Source organism: Anas acuta, chromosome 1 (assembly GCF_963932015.1).
Source record: "Anas acuta chromosome 1, bAnaAcu1.1, whole genome shotgun sequence".
Classification (NCBI taxonomy): domain Eukaryota; kingdom Metazoa; phylum Chordata; class Aves; order Anseriformes; family Anatidae; genus Anas; species Anas acuta.
This window is the reverse complement of record NC_088979.1, coordinates 116,421,848-116,441,447: the sequence shown is the minus strand read 5'-3', so window position 1 is coordinate 116,441,447 and position 19,600 is coordinate 116,421,848. Positions and strand designations below refer to the sequence as shown.

The following is a 19,600-nucleotide window of genomic DNA, read 5'->3' as shown; positions in this document are numbered from 1 at the left end:
AGAACGTTTGCCAGTCCCTCTTAGGAGAGAGGTCATTAGCAGTCATATGAAGAGATGCAGTCATCAACTTCTGAAGGCGGCGCCCAACAAAAAGGGATCTAATTATCCCTAATATTTGGCTAGGAATTTTGTTTGTGTCTGCCAAAATAGGGAGAATAATGGAATCTGCAAACAATAGGGGAGTTTGGGAAAATATTTCTTCCTGCTGCCAAAAAAAATTAAAAACACACAGTAATGAAGATATGAATCTCTTTCCGTCCATGGTCCATAGTAAAGACACATGAATCTGAAGAATGTTATCTTTAGAACTTTCCCCTGCTTCTTCCCCTTGCCTTCCGCATGCTATTTATCAGTTGTCTGTGCATTGCAGACTGTCATTTAGCTATAATGGCCTTCATATTTCTCTCCACAATATTCAGAAATTCATCTGTGCATTATGAGACAAAACATGAAAACAACTTTTATTGATGAAATCTAAGAGACTGTCAACCACAATGCCAGGGAAATTAATAAAGACAGATTGGACAGAAAAATTTAAAACGATGCTATCAATCCATGAAATAATTCAAGAAGTGAGCCTTCTTACACTGACTTAACAGCAAAACTCCCACAGACTTCAGAGACAAGGCTGAGTATACACTGGAGAAAAATCCTTGAAATTACGAATTATTAGAACCATTAAACAGCAGATACCATTAATACAAGCCATTAAGATTCAGCTTGTCAATACCACGTGCTTTTCAGTTCTCCAAGTTCTCACTTGCAAAGCTTAAGCAGAACCCCATCCAAAAAAGCAAATAGTTTTAAGTAATGCAAAATCCTAACAGAAGCTCTGACAGTATTTGTACTTCCATAGATGTCTATTTTGGGAATATGAAAGTAACCTAAAGATTTTGATCCCACGGATAATTTCAAAGGCTGAGATTCAGCAATATCTACATGAAGGAAACGTGACTAAGAGCCTGATTCAGCCAAGAATTTCAATATATCATTAAAATCAGGCTTATGCTGAAGTCCTTTTTTTTTTTTTTTTTTTTCAAACAAAATACACAGGACTATGTTTAAGTGCTTTGTTGAACTCAGGCCCAAGTTCTAATTTCCTTTATTTATCTTAGATACAAAATGGCTAAAGGAAGGGGTCAAATGCTGCAATAGATAGGTTATGGGTTTAAGGATAGTGGAACGGCTGCTACGGACTTCTATGGGAAGAAAAAGGAAAGAGAAGTAGTTTAACGATGGAAGCAATGGGAGGAATTCAGATAGTTTAAGATAAGGTCTACGCAACAACTTCAAAGTCATTTAGCTTATTTTCCCTATCTTTTCCCTGCCTGCTAATCTTCCATCTTTCCAGCTTCTGTTTTTTCAAGTTAAATCCTAAGAGAACATATGCACAAATAACAAAATAAAATAACACTCGGACAGACAGAGACTAGAACAAAGCTATTGCAGTCAGGCTGCAGGGAGCAGCCCCACATTGTCAGGGGATGCACCAAATAAGGTTTTCATTTTGTCTTTACTTTTTACAGATTCATTTTCTTTTGCTGTCACAGTACTTACACTGATTTTGAGCAAATCCTCCTAGTAACTAAGGAAACTGAGATGGTTTTCAGGAAGCAATGCAAAGCGAGACAGACATATCTGCCTGTCCAAAGGCATCCAGTGAACCTCACCAGGGCTAGGACTCTACCTAGTGATACTGGAAGACACTGAATAAAAAACAACCAGTGAAAAAAAGTTTCTCAGCCTCTGTCACAAATAAGCTTTTCATGTTAGCAATCTGGAATTTTAAATCATATAGTTTCATAATAGTGCATGAAATAGTACTGTACTGTGTCCTTTATCAAGTTGTGACAACACAAGAGAAGGAAGTCAGGTCATTACACACTCAGCTGATGCTCTTTGATAAAGCGGTTTTGCAGAAGGTCACAGATGTGCACTTCTATACCACAGAGGAGAATTAATTAAGAAACTACAAGTTCATACTTTGGCTATCCCCAGATGTAAACACAGACAGTAGGATTTGCATTCCCTATTCCCTGCTCTAGCCTGCCCCCAGACTGTCAATAAACTTATCACCGGCACTATCGGAGCTGTGTTCCTAGCAACTCCAAAACAGAACTGAAATATAAGGATGCGTTTTGTTTACCAGCTTCTGGGAAGCCTTCCTTCTTCAAAGCTGCGCATAGGCTACAACAGCTCTTTCATGTGGCGCGGCAAAAATGCAGGCAATTTTCACGTAGATAGACTGAAGAGATAGGGAATGTGCGGGTGAAGGGAAAAATGTAGGAAAAAAAATAAAAAGGAAGGAAAGAAAAAAAGAACTAAGTAAAAAAGACTGTAATTTTCACTCTAGTCATTTTTATGGGTATACACAGACACACACAGGTTTAAAAGCATGCATACATATTTAACTCCTAGCTACCTTTTACAGATCTCTGTTACACATGGTAGACTCCTACTTACCTGACTCCCCTGCAACTTTAACAGGACACAGCATTTCCCACAGCCTGTTCTAAACCAGGACCTGCACCTGCAGCTGTCCTGCTCTTTCAAGTAACTGCAGAGTCCCAACAGAAAAGATGAGTCTGTACCTGCATACAAAATCAACTTCATCTTGAAATATTTTATTTGAATATGCCAATGGACAGATCAGGATAAGACATTTCATTATCTCTGCAACCAATTCATAGGGGTCAATATACAGGTATCTCTCCTTTAAAGAGATTTGGAAGATTTCTGATCAAGCACACAAACCCAAACTCTCTCAAAGACGTGCAAGGGGACAGCAGGATCATCCACACATACATGTAACACACTTCTGAATAAGCCCTGGCTCAGGTGCAGTGCAAAGGGCTGGCTGAAAAATTCCACCTGAAAAATAAATATCTTTTTAAGACTGCACTCAGGGTAAATATATGCAAGGTAGCTAAGAGATGTCTTTCTTTTTAATGAAATGCAAACATTTTAATCACCATTTGACTTCAAACACATGGACAACACCCCCAAATAAGTGAATTTCATTATGTTAGTGTTGTGTTCCTGTATATATTAAAGCATCCTAAAAGCTGGCAGTAGAACAGCATAAGCTATGCTAGAGTTTATCTGAAGACTAAAACTCAAACGCTGCAAATAAATGAATTGTGGATACATCTAATTTGAACAAAGCTGCACAAAATAGCGTGGAAAACCCTTTTCTATGGTCTAATTTACTCGTCAGCACAAGAGGAGCTTATTTCATTAACTTAGTGGAATTTCAGCAACAAGTTTTATGCCTGTTTCAGGTATTTCTTCCTTGCGTTCGCAGTTGTATTCAGAGTGTACGCTGAAGGACAGGGAATGCAACAGATACATTTTAAGCTCTTCAACCTAAATCCTTCTTTTTGGCCTCCTGCCTCTTCCCTAAATATTAAAACAAACGACTCATTTCTTTAAGACCTCCTTGCTAAAAATAGTTGGCTGGGCTGCTTAATTGTGTTAGCTGAAACACAAACAGATGAAAAGGAAAGGGTTTTGCAGGGAAAACATTGAAGAGAAAAAAAAATTTAGATTTCATCTGGCCTTCCCATCATCACTCAGAGAATTGTTTTGTAGTTACATCATCAGGAAATAAAATACTATCCTCTGCGGACCCCGACTCTTTACAGAAGGAGGAAAAAAAAAAAAGAAGGCTTGAAGTTCGTATCGCCCTCTGAGGAGCTCGGCTAAATTCACTTTTTTTGTCAGGTTAAAAAGCAAGCAAGCAAAAAGACATAAAAAGGAACCCCCCCGAGGCTGGCTTATTAAAGAAGATGACCTTGAAGACAATTTCTTAGCTCAAACTCCAGGCTGAGCACAAGAGATTGCAGCTCATCAGCTAACAACTCCTGCCGCCTTCATTACGGACACTATAGCAAGGAGCTGTGGCAGCTCGGACCTTGGGCACATTCTTCCACGGGCCGGTAGGCAGCCTCAAGGCTTTCGCACTGTCCGGAGCGTCAGCTGGAGCCAGGAGGTATTAATAAGCTTCTCCCAGCGCTGGCCATCACCGAAACGCCGCGACCAGGCAGCGAAAGGCTCAGCTCCTTATATGGCGAGGTAATGACGTAATGCTCCATAGGCTTGGGGCTCGCCCGGCGCCCATCTCCCATTGTTCCTTCGCTGGGACCGCTGCCGTGTCCGTCCGTGGGACCCGCTGCTGTTCCTGGGACCGCTGCCGCCCGTGGGACCCGCTGCGGCGCGCAGCCCCCCGCCAGCCCCGGAGCTGCAGGTAAGAGCGGGAGGGCAGGAGAGCGCTGCTGCCAGCCTTCTCTATCCTACCGGGACGCTTCTGGCGGAAAGGTCGCTTTCGGAAAAAGAGGGGGAAAAAAAAAAATAAATATTGAAAGGGGTGAGGAGCGGAGAGCGGTGGCAACGGCACCAGGAGGTCTGGAAGATGCCCGGGCACTCGGAAGCGGGATGAGCAGCTCGAGCGCTAAAAGCTGCGCTTTAAACAATTCCTGCGGAGCCAACAGAGGAGGAATGAATTTAAGGCTGAGGAAGGAGGTAGTTGTGAATTACACACACTTTCCAAATTGTTGGATAAAATCATGACTGCATCTGAAGCTGTGGAAGGAGTCCAACTGCATTGTAATATATTAGGTAGGGCTACTGCTGCATTTATATGCATATGCTATATATTAGGATACATGTGCGAGCACATGTCTCTAAGCACTTATGCTACTTTTGAACAACTTTTACTGCAGCTCACAGAGCGATGTATAAATCGCCACAGACGTTATTTTGCAGTAAGATTTTGCCATGTCCGAAACAAACAACTGTAACTAGAGTTTAATTACTAACAAACTTTGCAACTCCTACACGCTGCTTCCCTCTTCTGTGTCTTGTGTGCAAGTGTCAAGTCGCGAGAGGACAGAGCTGTCAGATTTTCAGGAAAAAACCTGAAACACTGCTTACCAGACAGACAGAGGCTTTACAAACCAGAAAGCTTGCTGCTCTCTCTGAGGCTGGCTCTGCAAGGTGTTGCAGTTAGCAGCTCCAGAAACTGAGACGGAGAAGCAGCTCTGGTGAGGCACTGAGCACCTTGAAAGAGCAGACTTCAGCGTGTTTACAGCTCACATCTGCCTAGCACACAAAATTACACTGTCCTCTCCCTGGATTAAGGACCAAGCCCTGTCAAATCGCTGTTTATAGGAACAAGTGCCATTAAGTCAATTGTACTGTCCTACTTGCAAACTCAGGCTACTAAGCATTGCTCTCCTGAGTCTTATGTGCACTTTAAATGTTGCACAAGTTCGACTGCTTAACCCCTTTAAGCTCAGACAAACTCTTCTCAAAAGGAAAAATCAGACTTTGTTGTATTTTTTCCATTTTCCTTAATATGAAATTAAATAGGCATTCAGCATTAGTACAGATAGCAGAAAGGTGTAGGCATTCAGTGTTCATACAGACAGCAGAAAGGTGGTTATTTTTTTCTCTTTCATCCAATGTTTTAAATCCTGCAAAATCCTTGCTCATGTATGTATTTAGAAAAAATTTAAGCTGATACAATCCTATCTTTTCCAACCTTCATGATTCTATTTGTTTTGCTGTATTGTCCAACATACAAGGAGTTAGAGACTAAGAATCAAAATACCATGTGAACACTTGGTGAAATTTTTCAATTCTTAAAAAAATTCAGTGGTCATTTTCCCCATGGCTCTAAAATCTTAAACATACACAAACATTTCATTTCAAAGATAACTCAGATATTTGTGTATTAATCACCTTGGCATTTAAATAAAGGTCAAATCCACACTTCCAAGATAATCTTCCTTGTAATAAGCGAAGTCTACACCTCTGTTGATACCTTTAATCTACCTGGCTATAGAATCACGAGGGCACTGTGTAGCACATATAGAACAAAAAGAATCTCAGAAACCAGAACAAATGGAAGTTTGTATTAGAAAACCAATACCCTGGATCAGTATCCTAAACCCTTACAATGTCTTCTGCTTGCTGTTCTGCTGTATGTACATCTCTTGCAACCTACATCTCATCCCAGACAAATGATTTAGTTTCCTATACATCCTATTTCCACTGGATTTAGTAATTAGTAAACACATCGTTAAGTTATAAAGTAAAAGCATTAACTACATTGTGAAAAGATATGTTGCAAATCAAAATTAAGAAATAGACCTTCAAATGTGTCTGAGGAGGAGCGATAAGCAGAAGTCAAAGGACTACAATATGATGAACAAGGAATATTTGCAGAAATATTACACGTGCAATAAACTTATGTCATAAAAGCAGTGAGCAGAAATAGAAAAAAGACTACCCATAGCTAAGATACTATTTCAGCTCTTCTAAATCCAGCACAGGAGGGCAACATGTACCATTATTTATTGCTTTAGAAATATCCAAACTACCATCTGTACTGTGAATACTGCTAGTCTAATACAAATCATGATATCTATCAATAAACAGAAGAAATCTATTTCCCATAGGCTGTTTTCCAGAAAGACAGACTTCCTTCTAAAGGGAAAAGTTTCTCCACTTAATACCTACAGGACCAATTTTGCTCTCGTTTCTACTGGTTAAAGTCCAAAATAATTACTCAGGTATCACGATTAACATTTCTTGCAGTTGTTTTTATTTCCCCACGGTATTATGTACCTTTGCTTTGTCACAGATTTCTTTGTATGTATCGAGACTACCGAATTTTAAGCAATCAAAATGTTAGCTTGCATCACTTAACAGTAAAGAAGACAGTAAAGGAAAAGAATTGGCATGTAATTAAGTCTTGAGCACCTGCATTCCTTCACTTCAGTTTCTCCTTACTTACAACATACAATGTAAAGAGAAAGCACTTTAAGAACAAGCACATCCTCCAGAAATGAAAGTCAGCTTCCTATCAGACTGCATTGGCCCTTTGTTCCTTCCCCGTCACTTCCCTTCCTTCCACTGACCACTATCACGTAACTGCTGACAGCAAAGTTTTTAGATTGATCTAAAAGATCAACAGGTATCACTTGCACTTTTTTTATTTTCCCCATTAGTACTAGTATAATCAAGTCATTGCTCACTTTTTCTTACTAACAGCACTTTCCTGTTATTTACCCACTTGTGTGATGAATTATCACTTTTGCGAATGGCATGGGATATTAAAAAAGAGGGAAGCCTGATTTTAGTCCTAACAACAGTTTCTACGGTGTGGCAGTTCTTAAAAAGCTGGCACTTTTCTTCAGGGAAAATCCTTTATCAGATGTAGATTGGCATGGAAAAGCAAGCAGCTACCACTCCTCAGTAACTCTCCTGCAAACAGCTTCTCTCAGATCCTGGGTGTGGTATGACCTCAACACAGTTCATTACAGAAGCAATTAAAATAACCCGTAAAAATATTTAAGCCAGAGAACACTAAGGAGGTTATAACGTAGAAAGACACATCTTTAAAAACCATCCTATAAAATTTAATTCTGACTCATTAATAGTTCCCTTTAATACTTCAGCCTGTCATCAAATTGATGTGAACTTAGAAACTGTAACTTACCACTAAAAATACATTTATTTTAATTGCTTAGGTCTGTCTTCCTCATTTTAAATGGATTTTGCCGGGCATCCATGAGGTTTACCTTGAGTTTTTTTGATGTGGTTGAAAGCTTAGTTAGTTCCCCATTCACTAAGCTGTATTACTCAGCTCTAAGAGGGTAAGAGACAGGGCTGCAAAATTTCTAAATATAGTGCCCAGTCTCGTGCTCTAAGTGAAGTAATGGGCATTCTGAGTCCTAATGGCTCTCGGTGCGTTATGCTGATTTTGAGGTTTGCTGTGTTTCCTGTCAGTGAGGCAGGAATCGCTTTGGTTGCACGGCCAAGGCACCATGTTGTTTCTGGAAGGTCGAGAACAGCAATCTCACACAGCTTGACCAACGGAGCACACTCGGGCATTTACAGCTCACTTTCCTCGAGCGTTCAGAAACTCAAGGAAAGTGTATTTGAAGATTTTCTGCAGCACTTTGTAGCCCCCAGTTTAAAAACAGTACAAAATCAATACTTTTCAAAGCACTGCCTGCTCAGCAGGGTAACTGAAATGAGGTGATAAAGAAGGTGAATGCTCCTGCTATAAATGAACACTAGGTTAGCCAAGATAAGACAACACCCAGTCCTCCTTTAATAATAAGATACGGGAGAAAGCTCAAACTGACCTGGCTTAGCAACATTTCAACACAACTCAAAGTCCTACAATCTCAGCCATTCAAGATGATAAACGCACACATTTTCCTGTTGCAGAAGTCACCCCTTCTGCTACAGCTCATCATGTACGTCACGGTGGTGTAAAACATCCACTTCAGCCTTGAGCTGGGCAAGGGGACCTGTAGATAACCACCAGAGAGCAGTCACTGAAGAACCCATGCTGTTTTACTTCACGCTGCATGCTCATACAAGCAGAGCAACCAGAGCCCACCACCACCTTGTGCTTGAACTTCAGCAAACCCTGAAAGAAGTGCTACTAGCAGGGGGCACAAAGCTCTGATGAACACGACTGAAAACGTGGATATAAGAAATGAAATGAAATAACTTTTTTTTCTCCTAGTCAAAAGTATCTATCAGAGGCATTTTGATCTTTGCATAATAATTCCATAAACAGACCATTTTTAGTTTATAAACGAAAACCTTTTCTAATCTCACCAGATGTTTTGCCCAGAATCATTCACACCCACCAGGTCAGACAACATTAAATATTCATATTTATGCCTATACAATATCAAACACAAAACAACCTGATCAAAACTGAGACCCTTAAAAAAAAACAACTATTATTTCTTTTTAAATGGGGGTGGAGGGATTGATTAATCTTGCATACATTTCAGGGATGTAAAACAATGCACAAACCAGATTTCATTGTCCTTTACTAAATTCCAAAGGCCTGGGAAGGAACACAACAATTGCATTGAAGTTAAAAGAAACAATAGGTCAGGGAGATTTTGTTTTTGTTTTTAAAGATCTGCCTGAAACCTTATATTCAAGGCAATTTCTTTCCAATTCACTGTAAGAGAGTGGAGAGACAAAGCTCATATAGTGTTTGCATGGCAACTACTGTAGTGGGTGCATAAGAGATGGGAAAAAATTTAAAATACTGACCTTAACCAGTATGTTGCTACTACAAGGCAAAACACATGCACACAAACAACAACAAAGATTGGCTGTTTAAAAATGGAAAGTAATAGTAATCTACTCATGAAATTCACATTTTAATTACATACCTGCTTTTAGCTCATAGACAAAAACATCTTAGGGAAAGTGTAAGCTAACTGAATTTCACCACATTTTTTTTTTTGTTTCAATCAATATTTTGGTAAAATTTGCAGAAATTTCAGTCATTAAGTCAAATTATTATGAAAATTTGGAAGTTTTACCACCACTTTCAGGCTTACCTGAAATTAATTCTACACCTCCTATATTCCTAAACATGATTTGATTCTACTTAGCTACACAGACATTTCTTGAAGCAGACTGATAAATGCCACAGTTGTTTTAGTTTTCAACTACAAAATACTCCTCCCAGTCAAGTACTTACTCAACCTTAGCCATTCTGTCTCAGATCCCTTCATAGAGAAGAGGAAAGTGAATGAAGTAAGCCTCATTTATTTATGAAGTTTGGTCTCCTGAACCTGGGGGTACTACAACTCAACATTTGGGGCAGCTAGCCCATAACTTAAACATCTGAAATCCAACGTTCAATGTATTAATTTGGATGTAGCTCTATGAGAACTAGGTCCTCAAACAGCTATTAATGATTTTATATAGGAAGGTCAAAAAAAAGGTGATTTCTTAATGCTCAAAACTGAAACATTTTCTTAACTTACAAAATAGTACCATATAATCCTTCACATAAAGAGAACATCTTTTGACTAGCAGTTCACGTCATTCCCAAATTAAATAAGAAATTGGCTTCAATGAAAAGGCCACCACGAACCTTGGCAGGCTTAAAACTTCTCCTAAAATATTTCTAAAAACATGTCTAAGATATGAATAGGCACTTTCATTTTCATGTATATGGGTAAGCTGGACAGGGGCTTATAAACCCACAAAGTTATCAAGCATAACTTCCATATAGGACATTCCAAGACAGATAAAATAGATTGTCTACAGCGTGGGGAAAAAGGATGACAGCAACTGCTGGAAGTGTTTAGGTTTCTGCTAGCTGGTGCACACCTTGATTCCCTTTTGGGAAAACAGCAGGCAACAGCTGACAAAAACCTAAAAGCGTACAGATTTTGCTAACCCCTAAAAAGGAGGAGGAAAGAAAATGCAACACAGCATAGAAAAGAGCAGCCACTTACAAAAGGGTCAGCTTGTCCTTTGCTTTGTTCCCATTCTCTGATTAAAGCTCTAGATAATTATTGCCACCCTTGTATATGGCAAAATTTTCTTATTTTAGACTTGATTAACTGGGGGGACAACAAATCAGAATTTGACAACAATTTAACATTTTATAACCTGTATATGATCCTCTCATATACCTGGGCTAACACAGTTAACCAAATAACTTGCACATTTTATCTAGAGATAATGGTGTCCTTACATTTTCAGCAACTGAAATCACTTTTTAAATTAATGATAAAAGCTAAAACGTATTACATCAGAAACATACTGCACATGAAAGCATGCTACAGCTCCTTCATTTCTGAGTGACATCTGAAAATAGGAAAATACAACCTAAGCATCACAGATCATCAGCCAAGAGGCAAGAAGAGTGATCAAATGGGGATGTAGCCAAATGCCCCTCAGCCACATAATGATTCCTGGATATACATCTGTTTGAGGTACAATAACGAGCTAGAGATCGTTTTGCTGAATTACCAGCTTGAAGAGCCTTTATTTGAAGGGGCAAGGGAAAAATACACAGACATGACCCTCCTTTTTCCTAAAAAGGCCTTTTTTTCTATGGCAGTTTTTAAAAGACAGAAAAAAGAAAAAAAAAAACAGAAACCAACTAAAGATGGAAAAAGTAAGCATCTCTCTTGGCTTTAGGAAGACTGATTTAGGAGTTCAAGAAACCATTGCACACAGCATAGCTAGAACTAGCTAAGTCCACTTTTTCATCCTAACAATTCAGTGTTTTTTTTTCCCTAGAAGAAACATTTATTTTCTAAAGCAAGCAACAGTCACTCCAGCTGCTGAACACACGTGCAAGTAGCTACAAAAAAAAAAAAGCAGCTGATTCTAAACACAAACTGTTACTGGCACTTTGACTGGACACATGTCTAAAGGATCTAACTTTCATTTACGCGTAGGCAGGGTGTTTGATGTTTAACACAGTGAATTCTCAAGGCCATAGAAGAGTGGACAATCTTACTTGAATGCATCATAATCAACCAATCTGAGAGTAAAAGATGTTTACTTAATCACAGGTGAAGACTATTTTAATTCCTTGTTATTTAAATCTATGAAGTAAACCTTAGAACTAGAAGAAAACATTTCTCAGACTAGCAGCAGCAGCTCTCAGCTGTAGTTTCCCATCCTGTAGTCTAAAATGTCCTCTTCAAGAGGAACAGTTAGGAGAAGCAAGGGTGACAAATCCTGAATAAGAGCATCTATGCTAAGGATTAACATGCTTTAACCAAACATGCACAAACATAGATGATTCACCAAGTGCTCCCAGGCTGAGGTCCTGTTGAAATAACACAATTTCCAAACATCCCATGCTTCAAGCCCCAACACACTCAGATGTAGAAGACACTTAGAAGGATTAGGACAGATGGCAAGGAAGTGAATTATTTCCCGGGCAGTGACATTATTTGAATCACAGAGCTTCAATACATAGAATCATACCCAGAAAATTCATAATATGTGGGAAATAGTCTTAATACAATTTATCAAAGAATCATACTGCAAATTAGGAAACTGACAGCATTCTTCATCACTTGTAGCTTCAAAGCTGTCTTTAGCCACCGAACTGCACTGTGCTGCACTGCTACCAGCTCCTTTTCACTTAAGTCCTCCAAGAGGAAGTGATGGGAAGGTCCATTTTAGGGGATACAAATACCCTCTCATTGTCAGGTCTACAAGAAAATGATTATCTCCACGAATTTGGCATCAAGGTAAATTTAAATTTCTCAATCTACACTTGCAGTAACAATTAAGGTTCATGTTTTATGCTAAAGAAAAGAAGGGGTGCCACCTCAGCACAGTCCTCATACACCCAGGGTTTATTATACACAGATGTACTTCAGAAGCAAGCACACGAAAAAGGGCTTATTCTTGTCTTAGGATGTATGTAGATAATAAAGATTTTATGGATATAAACATGACCTCAATAAGTCATGTCATTTTATCCACCTGCACAGGAGAGACAACACCTACATCACTCCTAAGGAATTATTGTCTAATTGTTTTTAAGTACCCCCCCCCCCCTCCTAAAAATGATGCTGAATTTCCAAGCCTTCCCAGACAAGCCCATTCAGTACTGAGATACCTTTAACATTTATCTCACAATATTAACAAAATGTTTTAATTGCAATTTAAGCACAAAAATTCTTGTCACACGTATTAGAGCACACGAAAAACACACTGCAGTTTGGAGCCAACTTCCACCTGTCTAAAAACAAGTGGCTGCTGTATGACTGAGCAGCTTATCCAGGTATTGATGGCAACTGGAAGGCACCCTTGGAAAGTCCTAAATTTTTGCCACTGCTGCTGACCAGTAACATACAAGTAAGGCCATGGCAGCATAAGAGATAGGCACAGTGCCTGTTCCGCCCATGGATGAAAAAGCGGCTCTAGACATTTACTTCTATATAAAAATCTGTGTTAAAATTGTTTTAGAGAACATCAAATTCCTGTAAATGTTATGGGAAAATGACATGTATGACTAACTAGTCCCCTCTGAGAAACATGATGTGTTGTTGTTGGCTAAGTGCCATTTTCTGTCATACCAAAAATATTAACTAATTGAAGTTTAAAAAAAGTTTGTAAGAATTGGATATTTGCACAATTATGCCTAGTTCTGGTCAAGACAACAGAACAGCTCCAGGTGAATCAGACAGCAGAAAAGCACCCATTTACCCAACTGCATCCAGGAAAAAACACTGATAAAACTGGAGGTCCACCTTGAACCTACACTCTATGATGTTACATTCAAGGGAAAAAAAAAAAATCAAATTACAGGCAGAAATTATCTATTGAAATTTCTTATAGATAACAAATTTCAGACTGTTTCTTAATCTAAAAGAGGTATTCAACTGACAAGTGTAAAAGGAAGACTAAAAGGTTAGAAACTTACAGAGAGCTGAAGCAACTGAGGCATTCAGGGATTCAGAACTTCTGCAAACTCTTTAGTTGCTTGAATGATGTAGACAAAATACTACACTCAAAAATTCAGCCCCCAAACTGTTAACACTTCCATGAACAGTAAACACAACGTGCAGGTGGCATTTACCTCATGAACTAAACACACATTGCTTGCTTGGGGTAATCAGTGCTAGCAGCAGCCTGACCAGGAACTTCCAGAATTTGAGGCACAAAGAAGAGCATGCATCTTGCCCATCTTCCCATGGGGGAAAGACAAGCAGGGCTCGAAAAGACAGTTTGCAGGACCTCAGTTAACTCCTGCTATCATTTGTCTTGGATAAATGGTAGCAGCGGGCTGCAAGGATAACACTTACCAGTACTGATACTCCATACAGAAAATGCAAAGGTGTACACCTGCCCATGGGGAATAAAAGGTGGAAAAGCACTATCCTGTTTACCTCTGTAATGCTGCGAGCTTTGTAACACTGGTGATTGTAAGAACAGCTCAACAATGTGTGGTCAAGCAATAACGTTTTATTAGTAATGATTAAAGTATACATTTAAAACATAGCTCGGGTTCATAAAGACATAGGATCCCTCCTACTGATTTAACTTGCTCAAAATGCAGTCTTTTCAGTGACATTGCCATTTAAAATTTGACTAGTAACTATAACACTAAAACCTCTTGATTAATACTAATTCTCAAAATAATCCATTACAGCAAGTCAACACTGCTTTTCTATTTTAAGAAGTCTAAAGTCCAGGCACAAGATTTTGCTTGTTTAAGCTGAAGGAAAAAAAAGGACCTGGATTAGTAACTGAAAAGATTTGTCTCTGTCTTGGTGCTTTGACCCCTACACCACATCTCTTGTGGTTCATCTTTCCATTTCCTTCTGAAAGCTTTCCATCTGCAAAACTATAATTTCCTGGCTGACGTAAATTTGAAGGGTTCCAAATTCTGGTGTTGCATCTGAAATCACTTGCTTTATTTCCGACTTTACAGGCAGTTTGCTGGGGGGGGGGGAGGAGAGAATGCACTACAGTAATATGAAAATAATCCCAAACTATTAACCACCGAAACCCAAGTCATATTCATGTGAGCCTGTTAAGTTATTGACACATTTAGATTCAGAACATAAAGCGATTAACACTTGCACGCCATTGAAATGCCAGCAGTAATAGATACTAACTTCAAAGAATAATGAAATAATCTGAAATAGTTGTTAATAGAAAGAGGGAAGGAAGAAAGAAGTAAATCTCTAAAACATAACACATCAGAATACAGCTCACAACTCATTGTGCTGTGTTTTCCAGTTGCTGAAGTCTGGGAGGTTTTTCTTTTAAGGCAACTCCAAGTAAAGCTTGTTGCTCTTGAGGTCTTGTCAGGACAGAGCTCATTACAATTGTTTTTCAGAATAGGTAGTCAAGGAAGGAAAAAAAACAAACAACAACAACAAAAAATCCCTGCCAGCAATTTAATAGGATATCAACGTCTTCACTCCTATCTACAAGTCATGAATCTTCCCTGTTGATAACCTCAGATGCTGCAGAGGGCAGGCATTACAAGATTAGAAGTGAATGGCCAGAATTAAGAACCCATACATTGCAAATCTGAACAGTTATTGGCACAGAAGGTATTGCTATTTTTATACAATACTGGTGTTTGGATAGGTGATTTCCAAGAATATCTAGATACGGGAAGAATATAACTCAAGACAGATTTTTTTTTGTTTGTTTATCAACTGATGTTTTGGGATAAAGTAAAACTGAATTTTAGTACTGGATTGAAGTTACTCCAACCAGATGTCGCTGTTAATCCAGTCTTAGATCTCAAACTTACCGATACAAATTTCAAACATTTCTGATGCCATTTACTGTCTCCAAATTTACACTGGATTTTATAATATCTATATCCCTATTCAACCAGGAGGATTTTTCAGTAAGTTAGTAGTTGTGAAATCGTGGTCACAGTCAATGTTACTGTTACAGATTAATCTGGTTTTCAAAGAATATATTATCCTGTTTACATTTATGCAGCATCACAGCTAAGTACATCTGGTTATCCATTTTAAATTTTGCCCAAGTTAACCCAGAACTGGCAACACCATTCATCATATATGACTTTTATTAAGCTTTGTAAAGCAAGTCAGCGTTTTAAGCATCAGATAAAACAACGATTACCTCTCTGTGGTAGTCTGTGGAGTAATGAGCAGAACTCACACCCCCCCTCATTAAAAGTCCTTATTTAATAAAATAAATTTCCTTATCAGGACATCTGCCTTACACACAGTCTCTTGCAGCTGAGACACCCTTTGCAGAGATTTGCATCCTAGTATGAACTAATGATTTAAAATATCTTCACATAAATAGTATACTGCAAAACAAATTTTAAAGTAAGTGCTAGCATTCTGTCGGGAAGTGCTGACTGATTCAGATAAAGCCAACAGATTACACAACAGCTATGGTATGCTGTTGCTGCTGTAATTTCAAAGGATTTTGACTTTCTTTATGACGGGGAAAAAAAAGAAGCATCAATACAGATAATAAAGAGAGCTATAAAAGTAGCCATAACATATGTCTTCATAAAAACTACACCTCAGTGAGTAGAACTGTAGGCGAAGAAAAGAAACACATAGATACCCTAAGACCAGAAACTCAGATTAACAAACCCAAATTTTACTGCCACAAACTATGGAAGGCACAGACAGGCTGGCTTTCTTCTGAAAATAAATACTTAACAGTATTGGTGTCAAAAATTACACCAACTTTTAAGATTTACCAGAAATGATGAAGCATGTTTCTTCTCTTATAAAAGCCAGACGATGGCTTATTGCTAACTGGGAAGAATGCCTCAGACGAAGAAGCATGACTTCATCTACATTTAAAAGCTTTCAGCTTAGCATTTTTATTTGCATTGTACAGGGGGAGATTCAAGTACACGTCCAAAAACTTTAGAAGCAAGTCTCCCTCATGTTATAACCTGTAAAACCTCTATTAAGCCACAACTTTAATCGGGGAAAAAACACATAAACTGGATAAAAATTGGCATTTAAGACTTACAAAAAAGCACCCCAAACATTCAAAATCTTAGTCATTTCTACAGCATCACCTCATACATATCAAGATATTGATACTGATCAGGTATATGCTAAGATCTCAATACTTTGGCAGAAGAAATGATAGAAGTCCATCTAAAACCAAACCAAACAAACAAACAACAAAAAAACAGAACCTACTTCCACTTGTATCCTTAATTCTTACAGAACTCAGCTATCATTACATTATTCCTTTAAAAAAAATATGATTCTAAGAACAACGATTCATTCTAGAACAAGCTAAAAGGCAAGAGTTTTGCAATCTCAGTTTCCCACGCTTTCTTTAGTTTTCCTGAAACTCAGAGGAAAAACAGCTCCCCTAGAGTCCCGTAAAAACACAAATTAAACAATATCAGTGTAGTACAGGTCCCTGCAACAGCGGAAAACTGCACTTGAAAATAAAAAGATATCACATGACACCAAGAAGACAATGAGCTGTTTTGGGTGTCTTGTAAGAGCACATAGTAGTGCATTGCTAAATATAACATAGTGAAGCTGAAACCATAAGCATTAAAAAAATTCTAGAAAACAAGACAACACGATTGAAAACATAGCATTGAGGCCAAGAGGCTATAGCATACAAGCTGAGAAATGCAGTTACAATGAACAGATGAGAGCTGATGATGACATATTTCTTTAAGGAAAAAAAAATGGTATTGCAAACAAGTACGATAGTAAGCCACAATAAAGCAGTAATTTATAACAGAAGCTCTGAAGAAAAGAGTAATAAGACACTGCCCTGACTCTGTTTAACTACCTAGCATTCGTGTTCATAAAAACAGTTTCCAATGCCTGTTTTTGCTGGCCTGGTTTCAGAAAGGGTTCTTGTAGTCCTATGAAGTCAACTGCCTGGAATTATCTGTGAATACTTTGCCTCAATGATATACCTACCTTTGTCTAAAATGAAGTTACTTTACCATGAAAAGCTGAAAACGTAAATGCTAAAAATATTTTAATGGATAGGGGAGTTCCCATTCCTTTATTTACTTTTGAAGTCAACTTTTTCTGATCCTTGTGTGTTTTTGGCAAAATTACTCTCTCAGATGCAACATACCTATGTCCTTCAAAGAGACCTGGTGGCTTAAAAGTTGTTTGTTTTGTTGTTGTTATTTTTTTCAAAAACTCGCTTATGGAATCTAAGGTCACACTTTCACTTTTATTTTTCTGCTATATACCTGGCCAGACTTTATAATACAAGACAACAAAAACTAGGCTTCCCCTTGCATAAGGAGAAAGTTAAACAGGTATTCAGTCTCCATCCTGCAACCCCACATTAATCAAAAACAAATGCAAAAGCATATTTAATGACACATGATCCAAAAAAAAAAAAAAAACAACAAACCAAAACACCATGTTTATTACAACTTTTTTTTTTTTTTAAAAAGAAACATTAAAATCCTTTAACAGCTTCTGAGTTCTGCTCCACAATTTAACTTCACTGAAGTGATTTTTATATATTTAAGGGGTTAAAAGTATTTCCTTCTATTTCTGCTAGGATTTTAAAATTGCAGTTTATGTTTTGAATGAAAGAGAAACATTTCTACATACCCTAAAGTCTTTTGGAACAATCAAAAATACCCAACAAAATCTCTTGAAAATTCTTACCAGCTTATACGACCAATAGCTCAGATTTAGTAATTTAGACACTTTTGTTCAAATACCCATGGCAATTCACGGTTGCTGATCAGAACTTGGCTTAAACTACCTCAATCAAGCATTCAGCTTGGTCTGGAACCTCGAGAGCTTTACTGAATCTAGACTTCAACAAGCACTACGCATAGTTTGGGAAATGGAGTTGTAGACCAAACAAATGAAAAAAAAAAGAAAAAAAAGAGACAGGAAAAACCAGAAGTTGTACATACCTGTCATGTTCATTGTAAGGACTTTTGTTATTATTCCTTCAAACATCTGTCATCTGACTTTACTGATTTATTTACAAACAAGTCTCTGATTTCAATCATAAAATTTTAAACAGCATCCTATGTAAATTGGGATTGCTGGTTCCTATTTGGGTCGAAAGTGTTCTTTCTAAAGCAATTTAGGGGGCACCAGTCACTCGTGCATTAGTATCATTTGGACAGAGAGATATCAACTAGTTAATAAAGAAGCACTGAATAATACACCAATTAATTAAATTCAGCCAAATTTGCCTAACAAAAACAAATGACAGTGAAGGAAGCAAAAATAAAACACATGCTAATAACCTCAAGTCTAACCATATTAACGTGTCTTAACTTCATGCACACGCAAAAACTGAGCTCATTCCAAATGAAATTGTTGGTTGTGCTTCTGTTATGGTTTTATATCTATGGCAACGGTAAATCATCAATTGAACTTCACTACTAAAGCATTCAGAGACAAGGGTGGGGAGGGGAGAGAGTCCTGTGAGTTTTTTTATTTAAAAAGAACTCAAACAAGCTAACGTTAAAAGGATGACAAAAGTGTATACACTGACAACATAGTAAAAAGCAGCCTTTGAAGATGGCGCAGTCGCCTTGTTCTGTCAGCCAGCAACATTCCTCCAAGCTCATTTCACAAACCTCTCCCTCTCCACTTACACCTTTTCATGTCTATTTTCCCCCATTATACTAATCTACTGCTGTAAAGAAATCGGGGCTGCTTTAAGTCTTTGAAATCAACTCAGTTTACTGTTACTCCCCCTTCCACCTAGTTTTCACAGAAACGTGAAAAAATATTTTTCACATTACACTCAGTATAATGCAACTTCTGCACTAAAATAAGAGCTGTGGGGATGGAGAACGTGTTAAGAAATTTCATAGCCAGGGATTTCTATCAAGTATCCCCATCAAACCAGACAAGTCTGATGAACAGTTGTACAATGGCAGGGACTTCCTCTCTCCAGGCAAAAAAAACTCAATGCTGCCAATGAGGATGTTGCTGAGGCAGCCTATTAAGCCCCCAGAAATACATGCCTCCAGTCAGGCAGCAGCTAATAAAGAGCTGTGCAAAGGAGGCCATTATCTAAGCTCTTCCTGAACGAAAAGGATGGCTGCAACAGGAACTTGTCAGTGGAAAGCTGTAAAGACTTACTGTTTGGACATCACAGCACTGACCAGGGACAGCTGTGGAACAGGAACCTGATGTTTCAGCAGCTACTTCTGGAGGGTCATTATCGCTTTTCGGGGACAGGACAGAAGGGGCCTCAGCTAACAAGTGTGTAAGCAGCACTTTGTTGAAATACACTCCTGATATGCAATTCCTTCCTCACCAGCACTCTGTAAAGGAATACGTGTCATACA

At 38.3% G+C, this 19,600-nt stretch overlaps 3 protein-coding genes across 9 annotated transcripts in view; 1 reads left to right on the top strand and 2 right to left on the bottom strand.

Annotated features, from left to right (window-relative positions):
* TOMM70 (translocase of outer mitochondrial membrane 70) overlaps nt 1-19,600 on the bottom strand; it is a 286,607-nt gene that overhangs the window by 176,656 nt on the left and 90,351 nt on the right. The gene's annotated exons all lie outside the window — the stretch shown is intronic.
* The window catches only part of CMSS1 (cms1 ribosomal small subunit homolog), a 231,255-nt gene that overhangs the window by 190,485 nt on the left and 21,170 nt on the right, over nt 1-19,600 (bottom strand). The gene's annotated exons all lie outside the window — the stretch shown is intronic.
* The window catches only part of FILIP1L (filamin A interacting protein 1 like), an 81,414-nt gene that overhangs the window by 42,465 nt on the left and 19,349 nt on the right, over nt 1-19,600 (top strand). Inside the window, exon 1 of one of the 4 annotated variants that reach the window (XM_068695848.1) lies at nt 3,898-4,246. The exons of the other annotated variants lie outside the window; for them this stretch is intronic. Coding sequence (XP_068551949.1) covers nt 4,086-4,246 — 161 coding nt within the window. The 5' untranslated portion in view covers nt 3,898-4,085. Of the gene's footprint in view, nt 1-3,897; nt 4,247-19,600 lie in introns of those variants that run through there. 4 annotated transcript variants of the gene reach the window in all.